General features: G+C 39.8%; 1 protein-coding gene across 4 annotated transcripts in view; it reads right to left on the bottom strand.

Moving 5' to 3' along the window:
• Positions 1 to 24353, bottom strand: part of KCNJ3 (potassium inwardly rectifying channel subfamily J member 3) — a 176879-nt gene that overhangs the window by 33619 nt on the left and 118907 nt on the right. Inside the window, exon 4 of one of the 4 annotated variants that reach the window (XM_070731540.1) lies at positions 20826 to 20919. The exons of the other annotated variants lie outside the window; for them this stretch is intronic. Within the exon in view, the coding sequence (XP_070587641.1) occupies positions 20870 to 20919 (50 nt within the window). The 3' untranslated portion in view covers positions 20826 to 20869. The remainder of the gene's footprint in view (positions 1 to 20825; positions 20920 to 24353) is intronic. 4 annotated transcript variants of the gene reach the window in all.

Here is a 24353-nt window from a genome sequence, read left to right as displayed (position 1 = left end):
ATAACATGATCAAAATTCAGATGCTTAGCAATTGATTCACATTTATGATGGTTGCAGTGTCCTGGGGTCATGTGATCAACTCCCCACCCCCAGCAGAAGTATATCTGGCTGGGGTGGGGAAGATTAAGAGGAAAAAAAGAATTGCAGTAGTATCGGGAGGAACATTAGGATAGTGATATATGTCTCAACAGATTTGATGATTGTAATTGAGGGAACTAAAGGAAACAATTAGAGGACTGGAAAGATTGTAGGTGCGGGGTGGAGATTGGTGGAAAATGCTCTGCCGAATTACCCGCAACAGTGGCTGAAAAAATGCAGTGGAGAAGGGAAGAAAGGGCAACTCAAACGTACTGCACTGTGGGGTACTACAGTACACCACTAATAGCAATGGTGGTTTTCTGTCGGGCTCTCTGGTAGAATCCTCCCAAAAATGCACAGGTACAAATTTCAGACACACACATGTTTGGAAATTCAAAACAATGTTCTTTATAATGAAAATTCACTTAAACCAAGCACTCTTTTTTGGTATAGCAAAGAGCACTCGTCTCCAAACAAACTGGTAATTTATACAAGTCCCTTATCAGTCCTGTGATACTTAGCTTGCAGCTGTGAGGCAATTCACAGTCCTTCTTCTTTCACAAAGTGAAACACACTTTGCTCTGGTTTAGTTTCAAAGCAGGGAAAAATCAGCACACAAAAAGTCAAAGTCAGTAAATCAGTCACGAAACACAACGATCAGATAATCCTCCACAATGGCCAAACCCACAGGCCCACCCAACCACAGGTGGCCTCATTTTCTTTGATAATAATCTCTCAGTTGTTGTTGCCTATGCATCGCTCTCCGCATGCGTGGCTGTATCATTAACTCTTATTCTGAATCCAAGGAGGAGCTAGATAATTGATCTCCTTCTGAGCAGTCTGCTACACTCTCCTCCTCCCTGTCACTCATGTCTTCTTGGTCAGAGGAGCCTTCATCAGCAGATTCCACCGTGGGCAAAACAGGCCTGCAGCATGTGGATGTCTCCCCCACATCCACAGTCCTTGGGGCAGGAGCAGGGCCAGAGCTAACCACAACAGGTGGGGGAGAGGGGGAAGGGAAGGGAATGGAAGGCCCTGAAAAGATTGAGAGAATATTAATGTTTACTGCTTGTGTTGACTGGAGAGGGAATAGAAGGTATGAACCATGATGGCGCAGTGTTTAGAATGCACTATTGCAAGCTAACTCTGCCCACAAACTGACAGGGTTCAAGGTTTGTTTGTTTGTTTGTTGATTTGATTTATTTATTTATTGATTGATTGATTGATTGATTGATTTGATTTACATGCTGCCCCTCTACGAACACTCAGAACTTAGTCTTCCATTCCTTCCGAGGCTGGTAAAATGAGAACCCAGATTGTCGGGGGAAATATACTGACTCTGTTAACTGCTTTGGGAGGGCTGTAAAACACTATGAAGTGGGATATACGTTTAAATAGCAATAGCAGTTATATTAGACTTATATACCTCCATATGGATGGAGAAATAACGTTTTACCACGTGTCGCTCTACTACCAATATATAATATTGTAGACCCACCCCCCCGGTCCCCCACAACCATTCTGTGTACTTTTTCTCTCCAGTTGCTTCAGAAGACAGAATGTTCAGAACTGCACATGCTGTGCTCCTTTAACACAATTTTTGTCAGTTAGAGTTACTTAGTGACCTTGAAGTTTTTATAGTGTTTGACAACACGAGTTAACAACATTTGTAGGAAGTTAAAAAATATTTTGTTTTCTTTTGGTTTGAGCAAATGTTCCCTATTATTATGCATATACATAGTCATTTATTTTAATGCTACATTTATAACCCATCTTTTTCTGCTAAGTCACTATCCCTTTTATGTATTCATAAAATTTTCAGTTACGTTCAATGTTAAGATAGCAATTTTTCAATAAACATATTTGGGGAAGATTTTAAGTCTTAATACAAATCCTACTTGTATTCAAACAGCACAAGTGCTCTCTGAATTGCCGCAATCTGACAATTTCAATGCAGTGCAGCAAATCTTGGAAGATCCTATGACTGGCTTTGCAATGGGGGGGGGGGGCTGCATTCCTTCTCTCCCAAATAATTGCTAAGCCTGCTCATCTAATCGACACCAAATATGTATTTTGAAGAGAGTAAACTATGAAAAGCCACCCCTTATTTTCATGCATCCTAGCTCCTTTCAAATATGGAGGAATCCATTTGTAGCACCACTAATCTATAGGTCAAGGAAGAAAGGAAGGCAAGTAGCTAAACTAAGGTATTTTAAATATAATATAACAGGCATAAATGTCATTAGTTTTTTTAACGAATTACAGTATATCCCGCAGTCCAGAATACATATTACATGTATACACAATATGTAACAGTAGCTAAACCTAATACTGATCTTCGAGTTTTAATCTGGTTTTTAAATCCTTTAAAGGAGGAGTGGGGAACCTTGGCCCTTTTATGATTTATGGCTCCCAGAATTCCTGAGCCAGCCATGGGCTTGAAGTCCATAAGTCATAAAAGGGCCAAGGTTCCCCATCCTTGCTTTAGAAAAAAAATGTTTTTATTTCACTACTGGGTTTGGGTGCTTTAGTGCAGGGGTCTCCAACCTTGGCAACTTTAAGCTTGGCGGACTTCAACTCCCAGAATTCCCCAGCCAGCCAAGCTGGCTGGGGAATTTTGGGAGTTGAAGTCTGCCAGGCTTAAAGTTGCCAAGGTTGGAGACCCCTGATTTAGTGCACCCAATTAGTGCAAGTCCATGTATTTCTTTCTCCCTTAAGAAATGTCACCTTCAAAAACAAAAAAGTGATAGCCAGGATTTTTAAAAATATTTTTTCCCTTTTTTTGGCGAAAGTCTTCAGTCATTTTTGTCTTAACATAATCTGGGATAATATAGTTATACTTGTCAAAATAGTGTTAAAACATCAGCGTGGAATGGGATATAATACAAGACGTATTGCTATAGTGGATCCAAGAGAAGACAGTAGTTAAGGTGCTGGCCTAAGAACCAGGAGCCTCTGAGTTGTAGTCTCATCATAGCATGAAAGCCAGCTGGGTGACTTTGAATCAGCAATGGGCCACCATTCCCGGAATAGGCCGGGAATGCTTTCATGTGTGCCCAGTGTGAGATTGGGCTTCTACACATGCACAGAAGCCAAATCTCAAGTGAGAATGCTTGTGAGATTTTGCCTATTTTGGGCTTTTTTTTGCATGCATGCATGCGCAGAAGCAAAAAGAGGCTGAAAATCGGTGACAATAAGGTAAGCGACCTCTGCCACTCACGGCATGTCCATCCACCCTGTTGCTTGCAATGGCTCTGCCCACCCCCACTGCTCGCAGGCCAGCCCTGCCCCGCCACTTTCAGCGGCTTCAGTTTGTGGCCGCCCGGCCCTTACCTTTTTGGGGCTTGCTCCATGCCACCGCTTCTCCCTTACCATTTCGAGAAGATGGCATGCGACATGGGGAGCAGGCCAGGCAAGCCCAACCTCCGGCCGTGTGGCCTGCTCTGTGCTCTCCCAGGCCGCAGGCATCTCCCGGAGAATCCTAGACCAAGCTATAAGAAACAAATTGGAATCACTCTATAATCTGTAAAAAGATATTTTGCTCTTGGGTTAAAATGATTTATACAAGAAACACCCCCTATTGGTGGTGGAGTACAAATGATTGTCTGGTAGTGGGCACAATCACTGTGCACTTGTTATATGTTGTGTGTGTGTTAATATACATATACATACATCATACATACATACAAACATACATACATACATACATACATACATACATACATACATACACACATATATATAAAGGCATCTCTCGGTGTAGCGATGGCATCCTGAGCAAGTTGTGGCCTTCGGGAGCACAGTGCTGCTCCCAAAGACCATGACTCGCTCGGGGGACTATCGACATGTGCATGAGAGATGCCTGCAGCACAGGAGAGCAGAGAGCAGGCCACATGGCCAGAGCTTGGGCCTGCCACTGTTGCTGCTGGTTCCAGCTGCCAATCTAGGTGATGCAGTGAGATTCGGCTGCTGCACATGTGCCGCAACCAAAATCTCACATGACCATCCTTCTAGCAGAGAGATTTTGGCAAAAATGGCTGATTTCTTTGCTTCTGTGCATAATTTTTACCAGAATCGCGCCAGTTGCACATGCATGGCCCATGCATGACCAGCAGTAATGGAGCTGCACACTCAGCCCCATATCCCCTACCAGAGCTGCATTCCCAATCATTCTGGGTGGGGCTCACTCCTGCTTTGAATATACCTAATACTCTTTTCTCTTTCTATTTTTCCCACAGTAATCCTGTGAGGTGGATTGAGCTGAAAGACTCAGCTGACTTGTTGTTTTGGGGAAAACAGGAGGAGAAAGAAATATGATGCATGTTTGCTATAAAAATAATAAAGAAGAGATAAAGAAAATCTTTTTTAAAAGATACTTCGAAAACAAATTTATTCTTATTGCAGCACACTTTTTTTGTGTCAATCCCTATCTAATTCTGCCATCTCCTAAAACTGTAATCTATAAAGCTAAATGTTTCTATCCAGAAGTGGATTACTATTACTGTTGCTACCGGTGCGCGGTGCGTGCAGCTTCAGTTCTCTTGTGTATGTATGCATGTGTTCCAACGTGTTTTTGCTTCTGCACATGCATAGAAGCAAAAAAATCAGCAAAATCTCACACATCCCCTCATGAGATTTTGCTTCCTGCGCATGCGCAGAAGCAAAAACATGCTGGGGCGTGCATGCATGCACGCAAGGGAATCAAAGCTGACTACATAGCAACCATTCTTTACCAGTGTGCTGTCCACTACCATAACAGTAGCAACCCACTACTGTTTCTATCCAAATTTTATAATGAGAGGCAATTCACATCAGATTATTGTATCAGTTACTGGTAGAACATTTGGACTTAATTATACCTGTGAGAATTGGTAGTACAAACCATCAGTCATTTTGTGGGTAGAAGACTACTGATGATCTCAACACTCCTTAGAAACCGGAGATAATAGGTCTCTTTGCAGACTCTTCTGTTAGTCATTTTAGGAATCAGATATATCTGCAGCCCAGTCATGCATGAATGGGCTAAACAAAAATTAAAACAAATCCCAGTTTTTCAACTGAATATATTTCTTAAATAAATAATCTCAGATGGATAAGGAAGAGGTTGGAAGAAAAACTACTTGTTTGTAGCTTTACAGGGAGTTAAGATTTGGTAAGTTTGTTTATAATTGTTGATAAAGATTGGAAGTAACTTCATTATATGTTTCTTAATCTTACTTGGTAGAACATAAAAATTTCTTTTGCTTTCTTATCATAGTGTTGGTTATGACCTATAAAGCCCTTCAAGGCACCGGACCAGAATATCTTCGAGACTGCCTTCTGCTGCACGAATCCCAGCAACCAGTTAGGTCCCACAGAGTTGGCCTTCTCCAGGTCCCGTCGACTAAACAATGTCGGCTGGCGGGACCCAGGGGAAGAGCCTTCTCTGTGACAGCCTCGACCCTCTGGAACCAGCTCTCCCCAGAGATTAGGATTGCCCCCATCCTCCTTGCCTTTCGTAAACTCCTTAAAACCCACCTCTGCCGTCAGGCATGGGGGAACTGAGACATCTCCCCTTGGCCTATGTAGTTTTATGTATGGTATGTTGTGTGTATGCTTTTTAAATAATAGGTTTTTAGATTTTTAATATTAGATTTGTTATTGTATATTGTTTTATTGCTGCTGTGAGCTGCCCCGAGTCTGCAGAGAGGGGTGGCATACAAATCTTAATAATAATAATAATAATAATAGTAATAATAATAATAATAATAATAATAATAATAATAATAATAATAATAATAATGAGATTCACTACAACTGGCACATTATGTTAGTATTAATTCCAAATAACTTTCTAATTTTCTTAATGCTGAATGTATGTAGGAGACAGAAATGGTAACTTTTTTAAAAAAGGTATGAAAGCTTATACAGTGGTACCTCGAGATACGAGTTTAATTCGTTCCGGACCTGGGCTCTTAAGTCGAGCAGCTCTTATCTCGAACGACTTTTCCCCATAGGAATTAATGTAAATAATTTTAATTGGTTCCAGCCCTCAAAAAACTCACAAAGTTAGTCTAAATTATGCAGAAAGACATGTTTTTAATGAAGAAATGTACATGTACATATAAATGAATAATGAAGTTTCTTTCACTTAACTTGTAAACTTTCTTAAACTTTTAAATTTACATACGTTCAACTTCTCTGCCACCCAATCCTGTAGGACAGAGGTCCCCAACCCTTTTTGCACCAGGGACCGGCTTTAAGCGATCAAGAGAGGAATGGGTGAATGAATGGACGGAGGGTGGGAAGGAAGGAAGGAAAGAGGGAAGGGACAGGAACAGAGGAAGGAAGCAAGGAAACTTATGAAAGGGGAGAGTAAGAGAGGAATGAGTGAAGGGAGGGAGGGAGGGAAGAAGGTGGGAAGGAGAAAGAAAAGAAGAAATAGAGGAAGGAAAGGTAAAAGAGAGAAAGAAAAAGAGCAAGAAAGAAAGAAAGAAAGAAAGGGGGAAGGGACAGGAACAGAGGAAGGAAGCAAGGAAACTTATGAAAGGGGAGAGTAAGAGAGGAATGAGTGAAGGGAGGGAGGGAGGGAAGAAGGTGGGAAGGAGAAAGAAAAGAAGAAATAGAGGAAGGGAAGGTAAAAGAGAGAAAGAAAAAGAGCAAGAAAGAAAGAAAGAAAGGGGGAAGGGACAGGAACAGAGGAAGGAAGCAAGGAAACTTATGAAAGGGGAGAGTAAGAGAGGAATGAGTGAAGGGAGGGAGGGAGGGAAGAAGGTGGGAAGGAGAAAGAAAAGAAGAAACAGAGGAATGGAAGGTAAAAGAGAGAAAGAAAAAGAGCAAGAAAGAAAGCTGCAAGCACCCCCCCGAGCCCCCCCCAGGCCGGCTGCAACCTTTTAAAACACGTGCGCCGCTTCGCAGCTGTCTCCTGAAGCCGAACGCGGAAGTTAGCGTTTGGCTTCAGGAGACAGCTCCTTGGCGCTTGTATCTCGAATTTGGGCTTGTAAGTAGAACAAAAATATCTCTCCCCTCCCAGCTCTTATCTCGAGTTGCTCTTAAGTAGAGCAGCTCTTATGTCGGGGTTCCACTGTATAAAGGTTTCTTGGCAACAATGCATAGCTGGCTTCTATTTTACTCCTTCCAAGTCTAATCTTATCCCTAGAATTTCTTGAGGATCTCCCATCCAAAAACTAACCAGAACTATTTTTATTTCTTTGAGATTAACTCTTCAAGAGCAACCATGATCTGCTAAATACTTCTTCGTCTTCTTTACTTACGTTTTTTACCACATTAAGTGTTGAGGGAAATATAAAGTTCTGATTCTTGTACTTCAGATAGCCTCAATCACTATTATTTGATGCTATTGTAATGTATTTTTAATGTTGTCTCTCCATCTTCTTCTGGATCTGTCTTGGGTTCTTTGGCCTTCTCCACTTTTTGTATATGCATTGTATGGTATAGAATCCCAAGACAGTAGCTAAATGCTATCACTGGTATTTATATGCAATTATCATGGCCATGATGTAGGAGAATAAATATAAATTGTATAATTTACATAAATATAAAATTGTATAATTTATATACAATTAAATAGCCATGATGTAGAAGAATAAATCAATATACTGTATTTGATATGGAGTTTAGAATTGTTGGGGATTATATAATTATGCCAATTCAATTCTAGTCCTAACCTTAAGTATGAAAGGAACCGATCAGTCTCTCTCTCAACCTATCCCACTTCTCAGGGCTATTGTCATTGGGAAAACAGGAGACATGAGTAGTTTAAATGTTTGCCACCTTGAGTTGACAAACACACATACCCATATATAAGGAGAGATAAAAATAAAATAACAATCCAAGAGAAATAATATTTCAAGACCACCTCTATATAGGATTTCGTGCTTTTTAAAAAAGTTGCCATTTCTGTCTCCTACATACATTTAGCTTTAAGAAAGTGAAAAAAATTATTTGGAATTAATACTAAGATAATGAACAGCAATCTGAAAAAAAAACCCTCTTCTTATGATAAGAAGGCAAAAGAAACTGCATGTACTATCAAGTTTACATATAAACAATTACAATTAAAGATTTGTATTTGACGTTGATTTGTACAGCTGCCAGTTTTATATTAATAAATTATTTATTCAATTTATAGGGTTATCTAATCAACAGTGTGTCAAGGCAGATTACAAGAGCTTTAAAAATGAATTGACAAGGCAATAACATCTACAACAGCATTAAACATAAATATTCCAGTTGTTGTGCCCCGGTGCCTTCATTTTAAGGCCTTTCTAAAGGGTGACAAGATGGAAGTCATAAGGAACTTGAGGTCAATGGCTATTCTATAGAGCATACACAGATGATGTAATGGGCAGGGTGTTATCAAGAACAGGGATTCCCAACTCCTGGGTTGTTACCAAGCCGCAGGCCATTCAGAACTGGGCCACGCAAATGGCGGGCAATCAGGCGAATGCACAGAGTTCCACTTGTGTGTGCGTAGTAGGAACTTAGGCGAGCACACACGGTTCCACTTGCATAAATAGAGCTACACACTTTTGCCTGCTCACCTGCTGCATGTGTGAAAACATTTCCTCTGCTCCCGCCACTATTGCTGGTCCGTAAACTCAGAAAAGTTTATGACTGCTTATGAAGAACACTCGTTTTGGAAGGCTCTATGAATACCATAAAATAAATCCTGACCCTAATATAATCATAGGAAGATAAATTTGGGTGGTATTTTTTCATGAAATACAACCAAAACTCTTGAATCGTTCAAAATAAGAAAACCCTTAATTACTTGTGTTAATTTTCATTTCCACCGCTAATTAAACAAAAACAAAAATCACACTCTTAAAATATCCAAGATTCCATTTTGTGAAGCTTTGAATAGAACTGAACAAAATATTCTACTGAGTAGTTCTGTTACCTAGTAACAGACCTTGTAAAAGACCATCTACTGCATCCAGGGGATAAAGGATTTTAAGGTATAAAATTATCAAAAGAACTGTCTGTTTATTATCTATGTAACTGAATTATATTTAAGTTTCAAGGGAAACAATTCAGACACTAGCCATCCAAAATGTTAATCCCTTGTCCTTTCAAAAACCGATAACTGGGTAATTTACAGGAATACAGAAATCTGGACTTAAAACATGTGATTTTAACATTCGAGAGAAGAAAGTTGACAATCCACAAAATCTTCCCAAAGGCACAAATGTTTATCTTTAGAAATATTTCAGAAATTACAGAGGGTGTATAGCTGTTTAAGTTAGGTAAGAGAGGACAGCACATGTCTCAATAGGCCCATTCTTCTACTCTTGTGCTAAAGACAGGAGGGGGAAAATAACTACTCTGTCTTTGACTTAACTGTCCTAGCTGAACTCAGGTGAAAATAATTCACACAAATTTGTCACTTTAAGAAATATTTCCAGGGCAAATATACAGGCATCATTCCTCTATCCATTTAGCCAAAGGAATTGGGTTGATGTCGCGCTTACTTTTTAAAATGGAATAAAAAATCCATCACCGAGACTAAGGGGGACCAAGCCACTGCCAGATAAATGAGTTTGGATACAGATAGTAAAGAGCTGCCATTTCTGAATTCTATTTTTCCCCTTTCAGAGTAATCACTTTTAAAAATGTAGACGACTGAACTCTTCCCCAGCATGGATACCTACAACAGCAATGGAACAATTTTGTCATTATATTCCCATTAATCTTGATGACATTAAATGAAAAATGTTATTTATAGGGCCAAAGAAAAAGTGAGAAATTGGAGTTCAAAATCTCATGCTTGAAAATAACGGGAAGAGCAATGACAGGAAAATTGCGGGTCCTTCTATCATAAACTTTTTGGAAAAAAAACACAGAGGTAAAATAATAAAATAAATCATTGATTTGGGGCCGAAGGAGTTTAAACCTGCAGATAGGAATTAAATGCTTATTTGACATTCTACTCCTAAGTATCATTTGGCCCATTTAATTTCACCCGCATTGATTTAAAATGACTATAAGATAGCAGATGGATGCAGAATTGGAGCTTATTCCAAACCAAATCCAAACCAATGAAAGATTTTGCCTTTATGACTGAAAATTATTGGATGTCCAGAACAAGATTAACAACCAACAAAGTCTATTTAATTTGCAATATGCTAATTTTCGGGCCAAGTATGATAGATCGATTGATCGATAGATATGAGAGATAGAAAGATATAGTCTCCCTTCCTTTTCATTATCAGCAAAAATATGTTACATTTATAGATTATAGTTGTCGGCTACAAAACGTTTATCTGCCTTAGTTTATCTGAATATGGCCCCTAGAGGCAAAAAGGAAGCTTTATGCTCCTCCCATATACCAGTGAGACTTGACAAAAAAATCACACATAATCCTTTCTTGGTACAAGCTGATAAGGAGCTGATCTGTAGCCTAGAGGCTAAGGCCACTGCCTCACAAATCCCAGTAAGGGTATGACTACTTGATGAGCAAATAGATATATAGTAGTCTCCCTTTCTTTTCATGATCAGCAAAAATGTTACATATACAGTATATATATAATATGTTACAGAGAGAGAGAGAGAGAGAGAGAGAGAGAGAGAGAGAGAGAGAGAGAGAGAGAGAGAGAGAGAGAGAGATTATATAGATTTAGACCGTATATAAGTCCTCTAAAAGTTAACTTTTTCGTATTTAAAAAATTTATACAAATGAAAGGGCCAGGTTGGTGTCATTGTTAAGACTAGAAACTGGGAAACTCTGATTTTGACTTCCACCACCTTAGGCAGAATGTCAGTGGGGTGATGTTGGACCAGTTCTAGGAAGGAGCCAATGTCAAACCACTATTTTTTTCCCAGCAGCCATTGAAGAAAGCGGTTGTGTGACCCCTCGTCAAGAAACCGTCCCTGGATCCAGCCAAATTGAAGAACTATAGGCCAGTCTCCAACCTGCCCTTTCTGGGTAAGGTTGTTGAAAAGGTGGTAGCACTTCAGCTCCGACGGTCCTTAGACGAAGCTGATTATCTGGACTCCTTTCAGTATGGTTTCAGGACCGATTGCAGCATAGAAACTGCTTTGGTTGTGTTGTGATTGGCTCTTGCCCAGCTCCTACCTCAAGGAATGTGGAGGTGGATGCAGGGGAAACATCAACATGTCATAGGCCTGTTTTATTGCTGACAGCCAGGTAGTGCAGTTTCCTCGGACGAAGAAGAAGGTGGGGGTGACTTGGAAGCACACAGCCCAGGAAGCCAATCTCCATTATCTTCGGTCAATTCGGATGAGGAAGTGTTAGACCCACGCAGGCGCAGAATTATGCAAGGAAGAGACCAATTGAGGAAATATTACAGGAGATAAGAGAGGCCACCTGTGTTTGGGTGGGGCTCCAGTAATTAGAGCTGCTATAAATAGCAGCGTGCTGGTTTGGCCATTGTGGAAGATTATCTAATCATTGTTTCTTCAGGACCGTGCCTTGCTGTTTTCAGACTTCGGTGATTTTTCATGACTTTGAAACCAAAGCAGAGCAAAGTGTGCATGTCTCACTTCGTGGAAGAAAGAGGGCTGTGAGGTTTCTTCACAGCTGCTAGCTAAGTACTTAAGGACTAATTAAAGGGATTGTATAGCCTACAAGGTTATTTTGGGATGAGTGCTCTTTGCAATACAAAAAGGGTACTTTGTTTCTTTTGAATTTTGTGATAAAGAACTTTGTTTTTAAATTTTCAAGTGTGTGTGTCTGAAATTTTTACCCTTGAATTTTCGGGAGACTCATACCATAGAGCAGCGGTCCCCAAACTACGGCCCGCGGGCCGGATGCGGCCCGATGAGGTCTTTTAACCGGCCCAGGGCGGCTCACGAGATTTTACTGATCAATATAATAAGCTCCCGAATCTCCTGTCCACTCACCGCGGTCGGCTGCTGAGCGAGGAGAAGGTGGAGAGGCAAGGAGGCGGGGAGTAAAGCGGGCCTGCAATTGGCCAATTTATTTCTCGCCTTTAGGGAGAGAAACTGTTGCTGCCCTATGGCAGAGCAGCAAAAGTTCCTCTCCCTAAAGGTGAGAAATAAATTAGCCAATTGCAGGCCCGCTTTCCTCCCCGCCTCCTTGCCTCTCCACCTCCTCCCCTTCACCTCCGCGGTGAGTGGATGCGAAATTCAGCAAAAGGCGATGGCAATTGAAAAACTGTCCATTGAGTGGGGGGGGAGGTAGCTGCTTGAAAACCCCTGACCTCCATCGCCTCCCCCCCTCCACGAGGCAAGCACACCTCGCCGCTGACACAGGCGGTGGGGACCGCCCTGTCCCCCTTCAGGGCCTCTTTGACAGCTCTCGGCATCAGCGGACGCCATGGCGTCGTTGTTGTTGTCGTAGCAGCCACCCTGCACTGGCCAGTAATGCCAGCTGCCCGAGAAAGCAGCGCAGGAAAGCGGCGCATTTAAAAAGCGCAGGGCAGCCGCCGCGAAAACAATGGCTCAATGGTGGCCGCTGAAGCCGAGAGCCCGAAGCCCCCTCTCCAGCCCCAACACCAGGCTTCGGGCGAGCAGAGCTGTGCGCTGGCAGCCGGAGCTGTTGGGGAGGGCTCTGCCGGGAAGGGCTGTGACAGCGGCGAGGTGGCCACGCCGGCATTGTTCCTTCTAAGCTGCATGTGTGACCACCTCACACAGAAACATTTGCCCCTTTGCGCCGCCCCACCACCCGTTCCTCGGGCGCATTACCGGGAGGTGGAGGAGTGAACGTGGCTACTGCCTCTCAGCTGCAGAGCTGAATGGGGGCGGAGGCAACAGCGGAGCCCGGCGCTGGGGACATGCAGGGCCGCTCATCCAGGGGGGCGTGGACTGGCAAGTCGCCCTCCGTTCTCTCTCTTTCTCTCTCATATACCACGCCGGCAACAAAGAGAGAAAGAGAGAGAGCGGAGGGCGGCTTGCCGGTCCACGCCCCCCTGGATGAGCGGCTCCGCATGGCCCCAGCGCCGGACTCCACCATTGCCTCCGCCCCTGTTCCAAATAGGGGAGGGGGGGAGAAAGAAAAAAGAGCTCCAACTTGGCGGAAGGCAGGAGGGGAGAACTGAGCGTGCTGCAGCAAGTTTGCTTGGCTTTCTGGGGCTTTTTTTTCTCCCCCTCCACCACTCCACAGTCCCAGAAAGCCAAGCAAACTTGCTGCAGCACGCTCAGTTCTCCCCTCCACCTTCCGCCAAGTTGGAACTCTTTTTTTCTTTCTTCCCCCCCTCCCCTCTTTGGAGGTGCAGATTTTTTTCCCCTCTTCCCAATCAGCAAGCGCGCATGTAGATAAGTCCAACCACTTCCACCCCACCACCCGTTCCTGCAGGAAGAGTTCGAGCATGCTACGCGGAGGTGGCGTGGGGCTGGGCGCTGGGCACCATGGAGGGCGAAGGGGTGGACGTATGTTGGTCCTTTGAAACCGCCGCCGCCTCCGTTCGGGTGAATTCAGGGGGTTAGCTGGAGAGGCGGCAGGGGCGACGGCGAAGTCCAGTGCTGGGGCCATGCAGAGCTGCTCATCCAGGGGGCCGTGGACTGGCAAGCCGCGCTCCGCTCTCTCTTTCTCTCTCTGTTGCCAGCATGGTGTATGACAGAGAGAGACAGAAAAAGGAGGGGAGAGAGAGAGAAAGCAAGATAGAGAGAAAGTGAGAGAGAGAGAAAGAGGGAGAGATAGAGAGGGAGAAAGAGGGATAGAAATAGAGTGAGAAAGAAAGAGGGAGAGGGAGGGAGAGAGAGAGGGAGAGAGGGAGAGATAGAAATAGGGAGAGAGAAAGAAAGCAAGAGAAAGAGGGCAAAAGAGGGAGAGAGAAAGGAAGAGGGAGAGATACAAAGAGGGAGAGAGAAAGAGTGAGTGAAAGAGACAGAGAAAGAAAGAGAAGAGAGAGAAAGAGGGACAGAGAGAGAAAGAGGGAGAGAGAAAGGGGGATAGATGGAAAGAGAGAGAGAGAAAAAGAGAAAGAGAAAAATGAGAAAATTATGGAGAGAAAAAGAGGGAGAGGAAAATGAAACAAATGAGAGAGAAGGAAGAAAAGAGAGGGAAGAGAGAAGTAGAGAGGAGGGAGGGAAGGAAGGAAGGAGAAATGGAGGGAGTTTCTTGATTTAAGTTTAAATTTACTTGTTAATAAAAATGTATAAATTACTTTATTACTTAATTACTTCTTATTTTAAATATTGTATTTGTTCCCATTTTGTTTTTTACTTTAAATAAGATATGTGCAGTGTGCATAGGGATTTGTTCATAGGGGTTTTTTTTATAGTCCGGCCCTCCAACAGTCTGAGGGACAGTAAACTGGCCCCCTGTGTAAAAAGTTTGGGGACCCCTGCCATAGAGCCTGGCAGGCCTGGGATAGGGGACATTGCTCTATCCTGGTGTTCCTTGACCTCTCAGCAGCCTTTGATACCATTGACCATGGTATCCTTCTGCGACAACTGGAGGGATTGGGAGTGGGAGGCACCGTTTTATGGTGGTTCTCCTCATATCTCTCCAGTTGTTCACAGTCGGTGTTGGGGGGGGCAGAAGTCCACCCCTTGGCCTCTCCTTTGTGGGGTACTACAGAGGTCTGTCCTCTCCCCCCCCCACTTTTTAACATCTACATGAAGACGCTGGGTGAGATCATTCAGCGGCATGGGGTGAAGTATCATCAGTACACTGATGATACCCAGTTATACATCTCTACCCCATGCCCATTCAGTGAAGCGTTTGGCGTGATGTGCAGTGCTTGGAAGCTGTTAGGATCTGGATGGGAGCCAACAGACTCAAGCTCAACCCAGACAAGACCGAGTGGTTCTGGGCATTCCCTCCGAAGGACTGTTCTATCTGTCCATCCATTGCTCTGGAGGGAAGGGCGGTTCTGACCCCCTCATATAGGGTTCGTAATTTAGGTGTCCTCCTAGATCCACAGCTAAATCTTGAACACCATCTTTTGGCTGTGGCCAGGGGGACCTTTGACAAGGTTCACCTGGTGTACCAGTTATGGACCTATTTGGACTAGGAGGCTTTGCACACAGACACTCAGGCCCCCATTACCTCCCATCTCGATTATTGTAATGCACTCTACATGGGCTACCTTTGAAGGGTGTTCAGCGACTGCGGATAGTCTAGAATGCAGCCGCACAAGGTATTATGGGTGTACCTTGGTACGCCCATATAATACCAACACTCCATGTGTTGCACTGGCTACTAATTAGTCTCAAGGTGTTGGTTATCACCTATAAAGCCCTACATGGCTTAGGGCCTGACTATTTACGAGACTGTCTCCTGCCATATACCTCCTAGAGGCCTATTACATAGCACAGAATCGGCGTCCTCCAGCTCCTGTCGACTAAACAATGTAAGTTGGTGGGACCGTGGGGGACGGGCTTTTCTGTTGCCATCCTGGCTCTATGGAACCAACTCCCCCCTGATGTTCGCACTGCTCCCACTCTACTGGCTTTTTGAAAAGTTGTTAAAACCTGGCTTTGTTGACAGGCCTGGGAGCTTTAACACCAGACATACATGAATCATGTTTGTTTGGTATGGATGTTTGTTAGATTGGGGGGTTTTTTTGGGGGGGGGAATTATAATTGAGCTTGTTAGGGTCATGGGGTTTTATTTATTGTTGTTGTTTGACTTCTTTTTATTATTGTACCATTGTACTGTTTTTTATTGCTGTAAGCCGCCCTGAGTCCTACGAGATTGGGTGACATAGAGGTTGAATAAATTAAATTAAATTAAATTAAGTTACTGAAAAACCTTGCCAAGAAAACTGCAGGTACTTCTCTAGGCAGTTTCTGAAAATTAGAAATGAGTGAACAGTGGGAGAAATGAAATTAAATGATGAGTACAGAATCAGAAGTGCCTGAGAATAACACAATATCTTTGTTTCTATTTTTCATTGTGTTTACTGTATATCTAAATCTTTTGCCTTGTGTTATTCAAATGCTTTTTGTTGCCTTTTTCTTTTCTTTTTTTGCTGTTAGTAATTTTTTTACTGCCCTGTATTTTTTTAAACTAAAAGTTTTGCAACTTGGGAGTTCCCTGTTTTGAGGAGAGAAAGAAAACTATTATATTTCTAATCTTATTCTTGTCAGATTCTGAAAGCTTTAGGCATTAGACTGATGTAAAAAAAGAGACTCTATTCTTGAGATTACACTGAAACACTCACTATGTTAGCAGAATCTTTGAAAACCAAACTCAGGACACCATTTTTGAAAATGAATGCAAAACTTCAAATAATGTTTGAGAAAAGGAAGAATATCACTTAGGAATGTTCCAAAATTGTTTTGTTTTAAGATACCTGAAGTGATTTAATACCTCCTACATTTTGACTACTGAATTACAAAGATCCATTTTAACATAAATTCTTTGACTTACAACTCAAAGTTAACTCATTAAGACTTTAACATCAACTCACAATAGAATCCAGTTGACTTGACATCTACTCAAAGATGATTTTCTCCTGAAGGCAAATCTGGCCTAATAGGGAAGTACAAAGCCTATTATTTGAGGGGAGATATTTAGAATAAAGAGAGTAAATGAGGGCATGGTGCTTTTGCTTCAGGCATTACTGACTCCCTATTACGGTCAGATAGAAAAAGACACCCCTTCTCCTAGAATGCTGCGTGGTCCTTTCCATTCCACACCAATTATCCTAATGCTATAATATGTGATGGATGGTATTGAGAAAAGGGCCGTGCACTTTTATTGCCTCAAATTCAACCTGTAATGATTTCAGCAGGGTGACATACATAGTTGAACATCAATATTTTGAATTGTTGCCATACGCCTAATTAAAATAGATCTCTCAGGAATGATATGGGAGATTCAGACTTACCCATCTGATTGTCAAATCAAAATGTCTGTGCCTTTTTTTTTTCTAGTTAGGCATGGTCTGTACTGGCCTTCCATGTATGAGTAGCACTTTTTGATTAACCTAATATATTCTGAATTATTTAATGAGTTCTGGATTTCTTTAGATCAGCATTGTAAATTCTGCAAAGTAGATGCTTCAATCCTTTATTTCGACATGCAAAATCAATACATTTAACACCCTGAAGATCTCTATAGTACTTGATATTTATTACCTAAAATTCAACTAAGGAATTTAACATATCCACTTTGTGTCTCTAATACTGAAAACTCTGCTGCTCATGTAGGTTGAAATACAATGAATTTTTACAACATCTTTACACATATATTCTATATTTATCTTATTGCTTATAGTTCAAGGTTGATTTTTCCACCCTCCCATCCTCTCTCATACAGGCCTTCCTTTACTTTCTTCTTCCCTTCCTCATTCTCCCTACTTCCCCTTCCCTCTCTCCTCCTCTTTCCTACTTCCCCTCCTCCTTTCTTCCTTCTTTTTTCTCTTCTTCCTTCTTCCTTCCTTTGCTGTACTTTCTTCATTTTTCTGGGATTGTATTCCTACAACCTTGAATTCTTTCACACAATCTTACATTTTTCATATTTTATTCCATATACCGGTATGTTCCTTTAACCTACCTCTTTTATCTTTATGTGTTTGTCTATTAATTGATAAGCCACAAATACAAGATTTTATTCCCCCCCCCCCCCTTCCTATCCCCTAATTTCTTTCAAGTGCTACATCTGGGTTACATCATTCACTTATATTCAAATTTCTTTATTTATATTCATTCTCTAATCATCTATAAAACCTCCCCCAAGTCTTGTAATACAATGAATCCTCTATTTTTTAATCTTAATGTTAATCAGTTCATTTCAGCACAGTCCAAAATGTTCTTTATTTTCTGCTCATCTCCAGGAATTATTCCTGCTTTCCAATTTTGTATAAATACAATCCTAGCTGTTGTTACTATATGTATTATTAAATATATATCTTCTTTTTTGTATTTTTCTGATAAAATTGCTAATAGAAAAAATTCTCACTTTTAAGTTAGGTTTTTCTTTCACAATTTTTCCTTACCATGTTTGAATCTTAACCCAAACATTTTGTGCTTCTGTACCACGTGATAATAATAACCTGATTGTTGATGACATTTCCAACATTTTATTGATTTATCTTTAAACATTTTTGATAATTTTTCTGGTGACATATGCCATCTATAAAACATTTTATACATATTTTCTTTAAAGGAAGTTGACTTTGTTATTTTCCAATTATATGTCCATACCCTTTCCCAAGTATTTAAATCTATCTCTTTGTTTAAGTGCTGTTGCCATGTTAATTTATAATTTCTTTCCACATCTGTTGCCATTTATCAAATTCTATTGTATAACCAAAATTCCTCATCCAAATTATCACTGTTTCTTTTACCACTTCTTCTTCTAATTCAGCTTGTAAAAAATAATTATATAATTTCTTAATCAAGTTTTCATCATTCCCTGTCAGTATCACATCTAGTTCCAAAATTCCCATCATAAATCCATCTTGTTCCACTCTTCTTTTGGCTTGATCTGATAGTAATGTATATAATTTTCACATGTTCTAAGTATTTTCCATGTTGTTTTTAATATGTATTTCTTGTAAACAAAGAATCTCAAATTTTAGTTTTTCTAATTTTACTGTTATGTCTTGTTAGGCTGTTTTAAAGCCGATCGCTGATTGGTTAAGGCGTGGCAAGTCAAATAGACTTGCCGCCAAAAACAAACAACTGTCAAAAGATTTCCCGCACTTTTGCAAGGTGTAGACGCGGCTTGTGCCGCTGTTCTCTGTTGGAGACTGTGAACTGAGCTGAACACTCCTGATCGTTCTCTGCTAATAAAAGAGCTGTTATTAGCCCGTGGTCTCCAGTCTCCTGATTTAACATTTACTATCCTTTTTATTGCTGAATTTAATCCATTTATATTTAATGAAATTATTTTCTTCTCTTCTTCCATCTCTTTGGTTTATTTAATTGGCTAGCTGCTCTAGTTACTCTTTGTTCCTTACATTCTTTTGGTCAAGTTTCTTGTTTTATTGCTCTTTCCTCTCGTTTAATAGTTCTATTCTCTTTCCTTTTTCTCTTGATCCTTCTCCTTTCCTTCTTCAGTGAATTTTGTTTATTCTAAGAACTCAATATATTGATAATAAAATGACTCCGCTTTATCCAATGAAAAATCTGACAATCTTATAGTCAGTTCCCCATTCCTCTTAGCATGTTCTGTTATATTTAATCCAAATATGTATTACATTTCTGTGCAAAACAATTCATTTTTTCAACCAGTAGAGTTTCTGATTGCAAAATACTGTTTCAGATCCCACAATACTTCAAACAGAACATTATGTCCAGATAAAGACATACTTGAAACCAGCAATCAGACTGTCAAAAGGGAGAAATTAGAAGTTAAAAATAAAATGCATTGAAAAACAACACTTTAATTCTAATGCAAAAGGACCCATCAAAACCAAAAGAATTTTATTCCTTTTAGAATAAATAAAGACTTGGTATTTCCCATTTCTTTTACTGTCCATTTCTACTGTATCAACTTAAGTAATATTTTGATGATATTCAGCTCAATAGATGCACCCAACACGTTTTAAAGGGTCATGCTGGACAGAGCCAAAAATATTATAAGAAAGCTACCCCCCCCTCCTTTTTACGCTTTATATTTAAACTATGGAAAGGACAATTGTAGAAACTTAGTACCTACCCCCTCTCCTAGAAGAATAAAATATTTTATGAAACATTAAAAAGATAGAATATTATATAGAGTATCCCTGGCTGAGAAAATGGAGATAAACCTGCTTTTTAGGCAGAAAAAAAAGAGCTCACTCTTAGTAGCTTTATCAATGTGCCGTCAAGGAATGGCCCTGCTCACTCATTTCTCCACCCCACCATTGTTAATAGCCTGGACCCATCTATTCTACATAACAAAGATCTACCCCCTTCAGGCAGACCCATCTGGCAAACAGAAAACTCACCACGAGGCATCTGGGAAAATTACATCAGCCAGCAAGGCTCAAGCACACTTGGACTCAGGACAGTCTACAGAGTGACCCCTGCATGGCCCCATGGGAGTCTGACAGCCAATCAGAGTGCATTTCTTGCACAGGAACAGGAGGTCCCAATAAAGGGTATGGACAAAGGGCACTCTCAGCATCTCAGGCCTTCTCTCCTTCTTCAACATCCTCAAAGCATGAGATTCCCCTTTCCCTAGGGCCTCAGACCATATGGTCCTGCTGACCTTCATTAAACCATTTTTCCAAGCAGTACCATTCTTTCAGTGTCTTTTTCCCCACTTGGAACTGAACCCAGAAGGATATTCTCTACAATACCATCTTATTCATTGCCTGGTTTTTATTTCCACTCATTCTTAGCATATACTGTATTCACATATCCATAGAATGTGTCAAGACATTTCTTTTCTTACATTTTATGAAGAGCCAAAATGGGACAGAGATTCATATTAATGGCTATTCATGCTTTTCCATAATTGAAAAGGACAGACCTAGCCCCCACAAAGAATATAGTAATATGAATGTGTGTATTTTTTTCTTTGTATGTAGCTTTAATTCATCTGATATCTATTGTTGTTGGAAGGGGATCAGTATTTTTTCAACATTTCTTATATTTGAGCTTTACCTCTTAGATTTCTCTGTAATGGCAAAGATTGCTGAATAATTCTAAATGATCAAGCCATTCCAATTGTTAAGTTTGAAAAATAATACTTTATATACTGTGAAACAGAATGGAAAAATCCATTATCATACAAACTATAGAGTGAACTATAAGGTCCATTACAAAGCTACCACCTTTGGGAAAAAAATGGAGGAATGAAGGAAGGAACCCAATAGCAATGACTTGAAAAAACATTAAAGGCTTAGAAATTAAAAAAAAGAAACATATAAACTACAGGCCTTTGCAGATGACGTCGTCTTTATATTAGAGGATCCATTAATTTCTATTTCAAATCTAATAGTCTCAATAGAAGACTATGGGACAGTAGCCGGTCTGAAAATCAACAAAAATAAGACACAAATATTAACTAAAAATATGACAGACCTTCAGATAAAGCAATTAGAAACAAAATCAAACATGAAGATAACTAAGAAAGTAAAATACTTAGGTATCTGGATATCAGCAAAATCCATGTCATTAAAAGAAGATAATTATACCAAACTTTTAAAGCAAAATTAAAAATGACTTAGCAATTTGGAATAATCTGCAATTATCATTGCTAGGTAGGATCTCCACAATTAAGATAAATATTCTACCCAAAGTATTGTTTTTATTTCAAGTAATTCCGATAAACCCAGGAAAAGATTTCTTTAAAGAACTAACAAGGGTAACAAAAAAAATCTATATGGCAAGCCAAAAAGCCCAGAATAAAGCAGTGCGTGTTAGAAGACGTAAAGGAAAGAGGAGGCTTTGCCCTCCGAAATTGGAAGTTGTATTACCAAGCCGCAACTTTAACTTGGATTAAAGAGTGGCTTACCCTACAAAATAGAAGACTATTAAATTTAGAAGGGACATGACTTAATGTTAGGGTGGCATGCTTTTATATGGTATGAAAAGTATAAAACGCATTCCTACTTTAAGAGACATACAATTAGAAAGGCACTTATAGAAGTCTGGAATGACATAAAAAAAGATCATTTTTTAGTTTTGCCAGAATGGAAAGGCACTTATAGAAGTCTGGAATGACATAAAAAAAGATCATTTTTTAGTTTTGCCAGAATGGATATCCCTGATTGAAGCTATAAGTTACCCAACCTTAATACAAGAAGGTAAAATATGGAAAAATAGGGACCTAGTAGATAATCAGTGGAATTTAAAAACAAACCAGGAACTGTCAGAAGCAGGTATAGTTATAGATTGGTGGCAATATGCACAGATTAAGTCCAGGTTCCACAAAGACAAAACAACATATATACTTAGAAAAGATAATAATATTTTAGGTAAACTATTAACAACGGACCAAGGAAAACTGATTGGGAAAACATATAAATTCTTAATTAACTGTAAAAATATAGAATGGATATTAAAAGACAATATGATTAGCTGGTGCAGAAACTTAAACAAAGAGATAGATTTAAATACTTGGGAAAGGGTATGGACATATAATTGGAAAATAACAAAGTCAACTTCCTTTAAAGAAAACCAAATTAAGATGTTTTATAGATGGCACTTGCCACCAAATAGAATTTCAAAAATGTTTCAAACTAGATCACCTAACTGTTGGAAGTGCAAAACAGAAATAGGCACTTATTACCACACTTGGCGGACATGCTCAAAAGTAAAAGAATACTGGAATTTAATTAAAAAATGGTTAAGAGAAATAATACAGCAAGAAATTAAGAAAACACCAGAATTTTTTTATTAGGTATATCAAATAACAAATATAAAAAGACATATATTACTTAATAGTTCATATATTAGTAGCAGCTAGGATAGTTTTTGCTCAAAAATGGAAAGAAACAGAGATTCCAAAAGAAGCAGAAATACTTAAGAAAGTCTTAGAATGCGCAGAGCTCGACATGATGATAAGACTGTTAAATAATCAAGAAGACTCAGAATGTTATGATATCTGGCAGAACGTATATATTTGGTGGGATAAAAAGAAAAAGAGATAAGCTTGCTGTTATATCACTTTGAAAATTTGTACCTAATAGTAAAAACGTGTTAGATTGTGATTATCTATAATATAAATGTAATTTCTTTTTCTCTTGTCTTCTTTATTTTACAAATTAAGAATTACTATATATATTCTTATAAACTTTTAGATGTGTTTTTATGTAGTGTCTTAAAATAGATACTTTTATATATTTCATAGATGGTGTCAAACAACAATAAGATCTTTCTTCTTTTTGTATAATGAAGACTTCTATTTTGAGCGGAGTGACTGTAGCTCCACTAAATGTTATATGTTGTGTTTGTCATGTTTGTTTGAGAAAAATAATAATTAAAAAAAAAAAAGCAATGACTTGAAAATAGTGGGTATTCAACTAGCATATTTCCTCCATAGTTCCTAACATTACCATCTCATCTGATACTTCCGGAATAGTCTTTTCCATCTTTGATACACATAAAATATGGGATCAAACATTTCAAGAAAGTTCTAGACTCTGGAAAATTGCAAAACAGGAATTTTATATGAAAACTCCCTGGGAGAGCCAGATGGAAAGTTCTAGAATCTGGAGAATTGCAAAACAGGAATTTTATATGAAAACTTCCTGGGAGAGCCAGATGGCCTTCCGTCCCCTGTCCTATTTCTCTCCTATATCTCCTATACCTTTCTTCTATTCATCTCTTTTTCTATTCTTTCATTGATATGTTCTATTACTATACCTTCTTCTCTATTATTTCTTAGATATATTTTACTATGAGTATCTCCTCTATAACCTTCATGATGTATTTTACTATGTGTATATAGATATACAGTATATCCACTAAAACCCTCATTGTGTATTGGACTAACTAACTAACTAAACAAACAAACAAACAAACAAACTGCACACTCAATCACTTGGAGTTGATCCACCCAGCAATGAGCAGCTGTTTCCACTTTCAGAAGGTGTGGACCTGGAAAGACCACTGAGCCCCAAAGAGTGCTCCGTGTATGTCAGGGGTATCCCCAGCCTTGATTGGCTTCACCCAGCATTTTGTTTGTTTGTTAGTCAAGATATGAAGTGCAAACCATAAACATTTATACTAAATTAATACTCTATTGTAAATTTACAGTAACAAACTCTTGTAAGTATGAAAACATATAATTTCTCTTTTACTTTTATTTTCCAGAAAACTAGGGAGGCTTCATTCTGAGACACACCCCATGCCTCTTTTTTGTTAGTGGGATGAGATATCTTTTGCACGACAGTAGTCTGGGTTCTGACTTTTCTTTCTGCGTCCTAAGGTCATTCCCACATATCATTACAATTCAGGAGCGACTACTCTTCTAGCCCCCTTCATTGGAAACAAGCACGTTTCTTACTGAAACTGAACTTTTGCCCATTAAAACTCTTCTTTTACTGATGACTTGCCAGGTATATTAAGACCACTGACAATGCTTTGATTTACCGGGTATATTATGACCCCTGAAAATGCTTCAGCCTGCTGCTTAGACTTTGCTTATTAAGAACTTGCCTGTAAGTTTCTAAGGGATTCAGAACTGCTTAAGAATCTGCCTACATGACCTGCTTACTGCGTTTGTAACTGCTTAACCAAAGGAAAGCTTCTGAACTACAGTGGTCCCTCGATTTACGCGTTCTCGATTAGCGCGAAACGCTGCAACGCGGTTTTTCAAAAAATATTAATTAAAAAATAAGTTCGCGGGGTTTTTGCTATACCACGGTTTTTCCCGCCCGATGACGTCATGCTGATTGCTGATTGGCCAAAATCTCGACCAATCGTTGCAAACGCAAAAAAAAGCTTTGCAACTGAACTTT

Source organism: Erythrolamprus reginae, chromosome 1 (assembly GCF_031021105.1).
Source record: "Erythrolamprus reginae isolate rEryReg1 chromosome 1, rEryReg1.hap1, whole genome shotgun sequence".
In the NCBI taxonomy this organism is placed as follows: domain Eukaryota; kingdom Metazoa; phylum Chordata; class Lepidosauria; order Squamata; family Dipsadidae; genus Erythrolamprus; species Erythrolamprus reginae.
The sequence above is the reverse complement of the archived record's forward strand: the minus strand, read 5'-3'. Positions and strand labels throughout refer to the sequence as shown.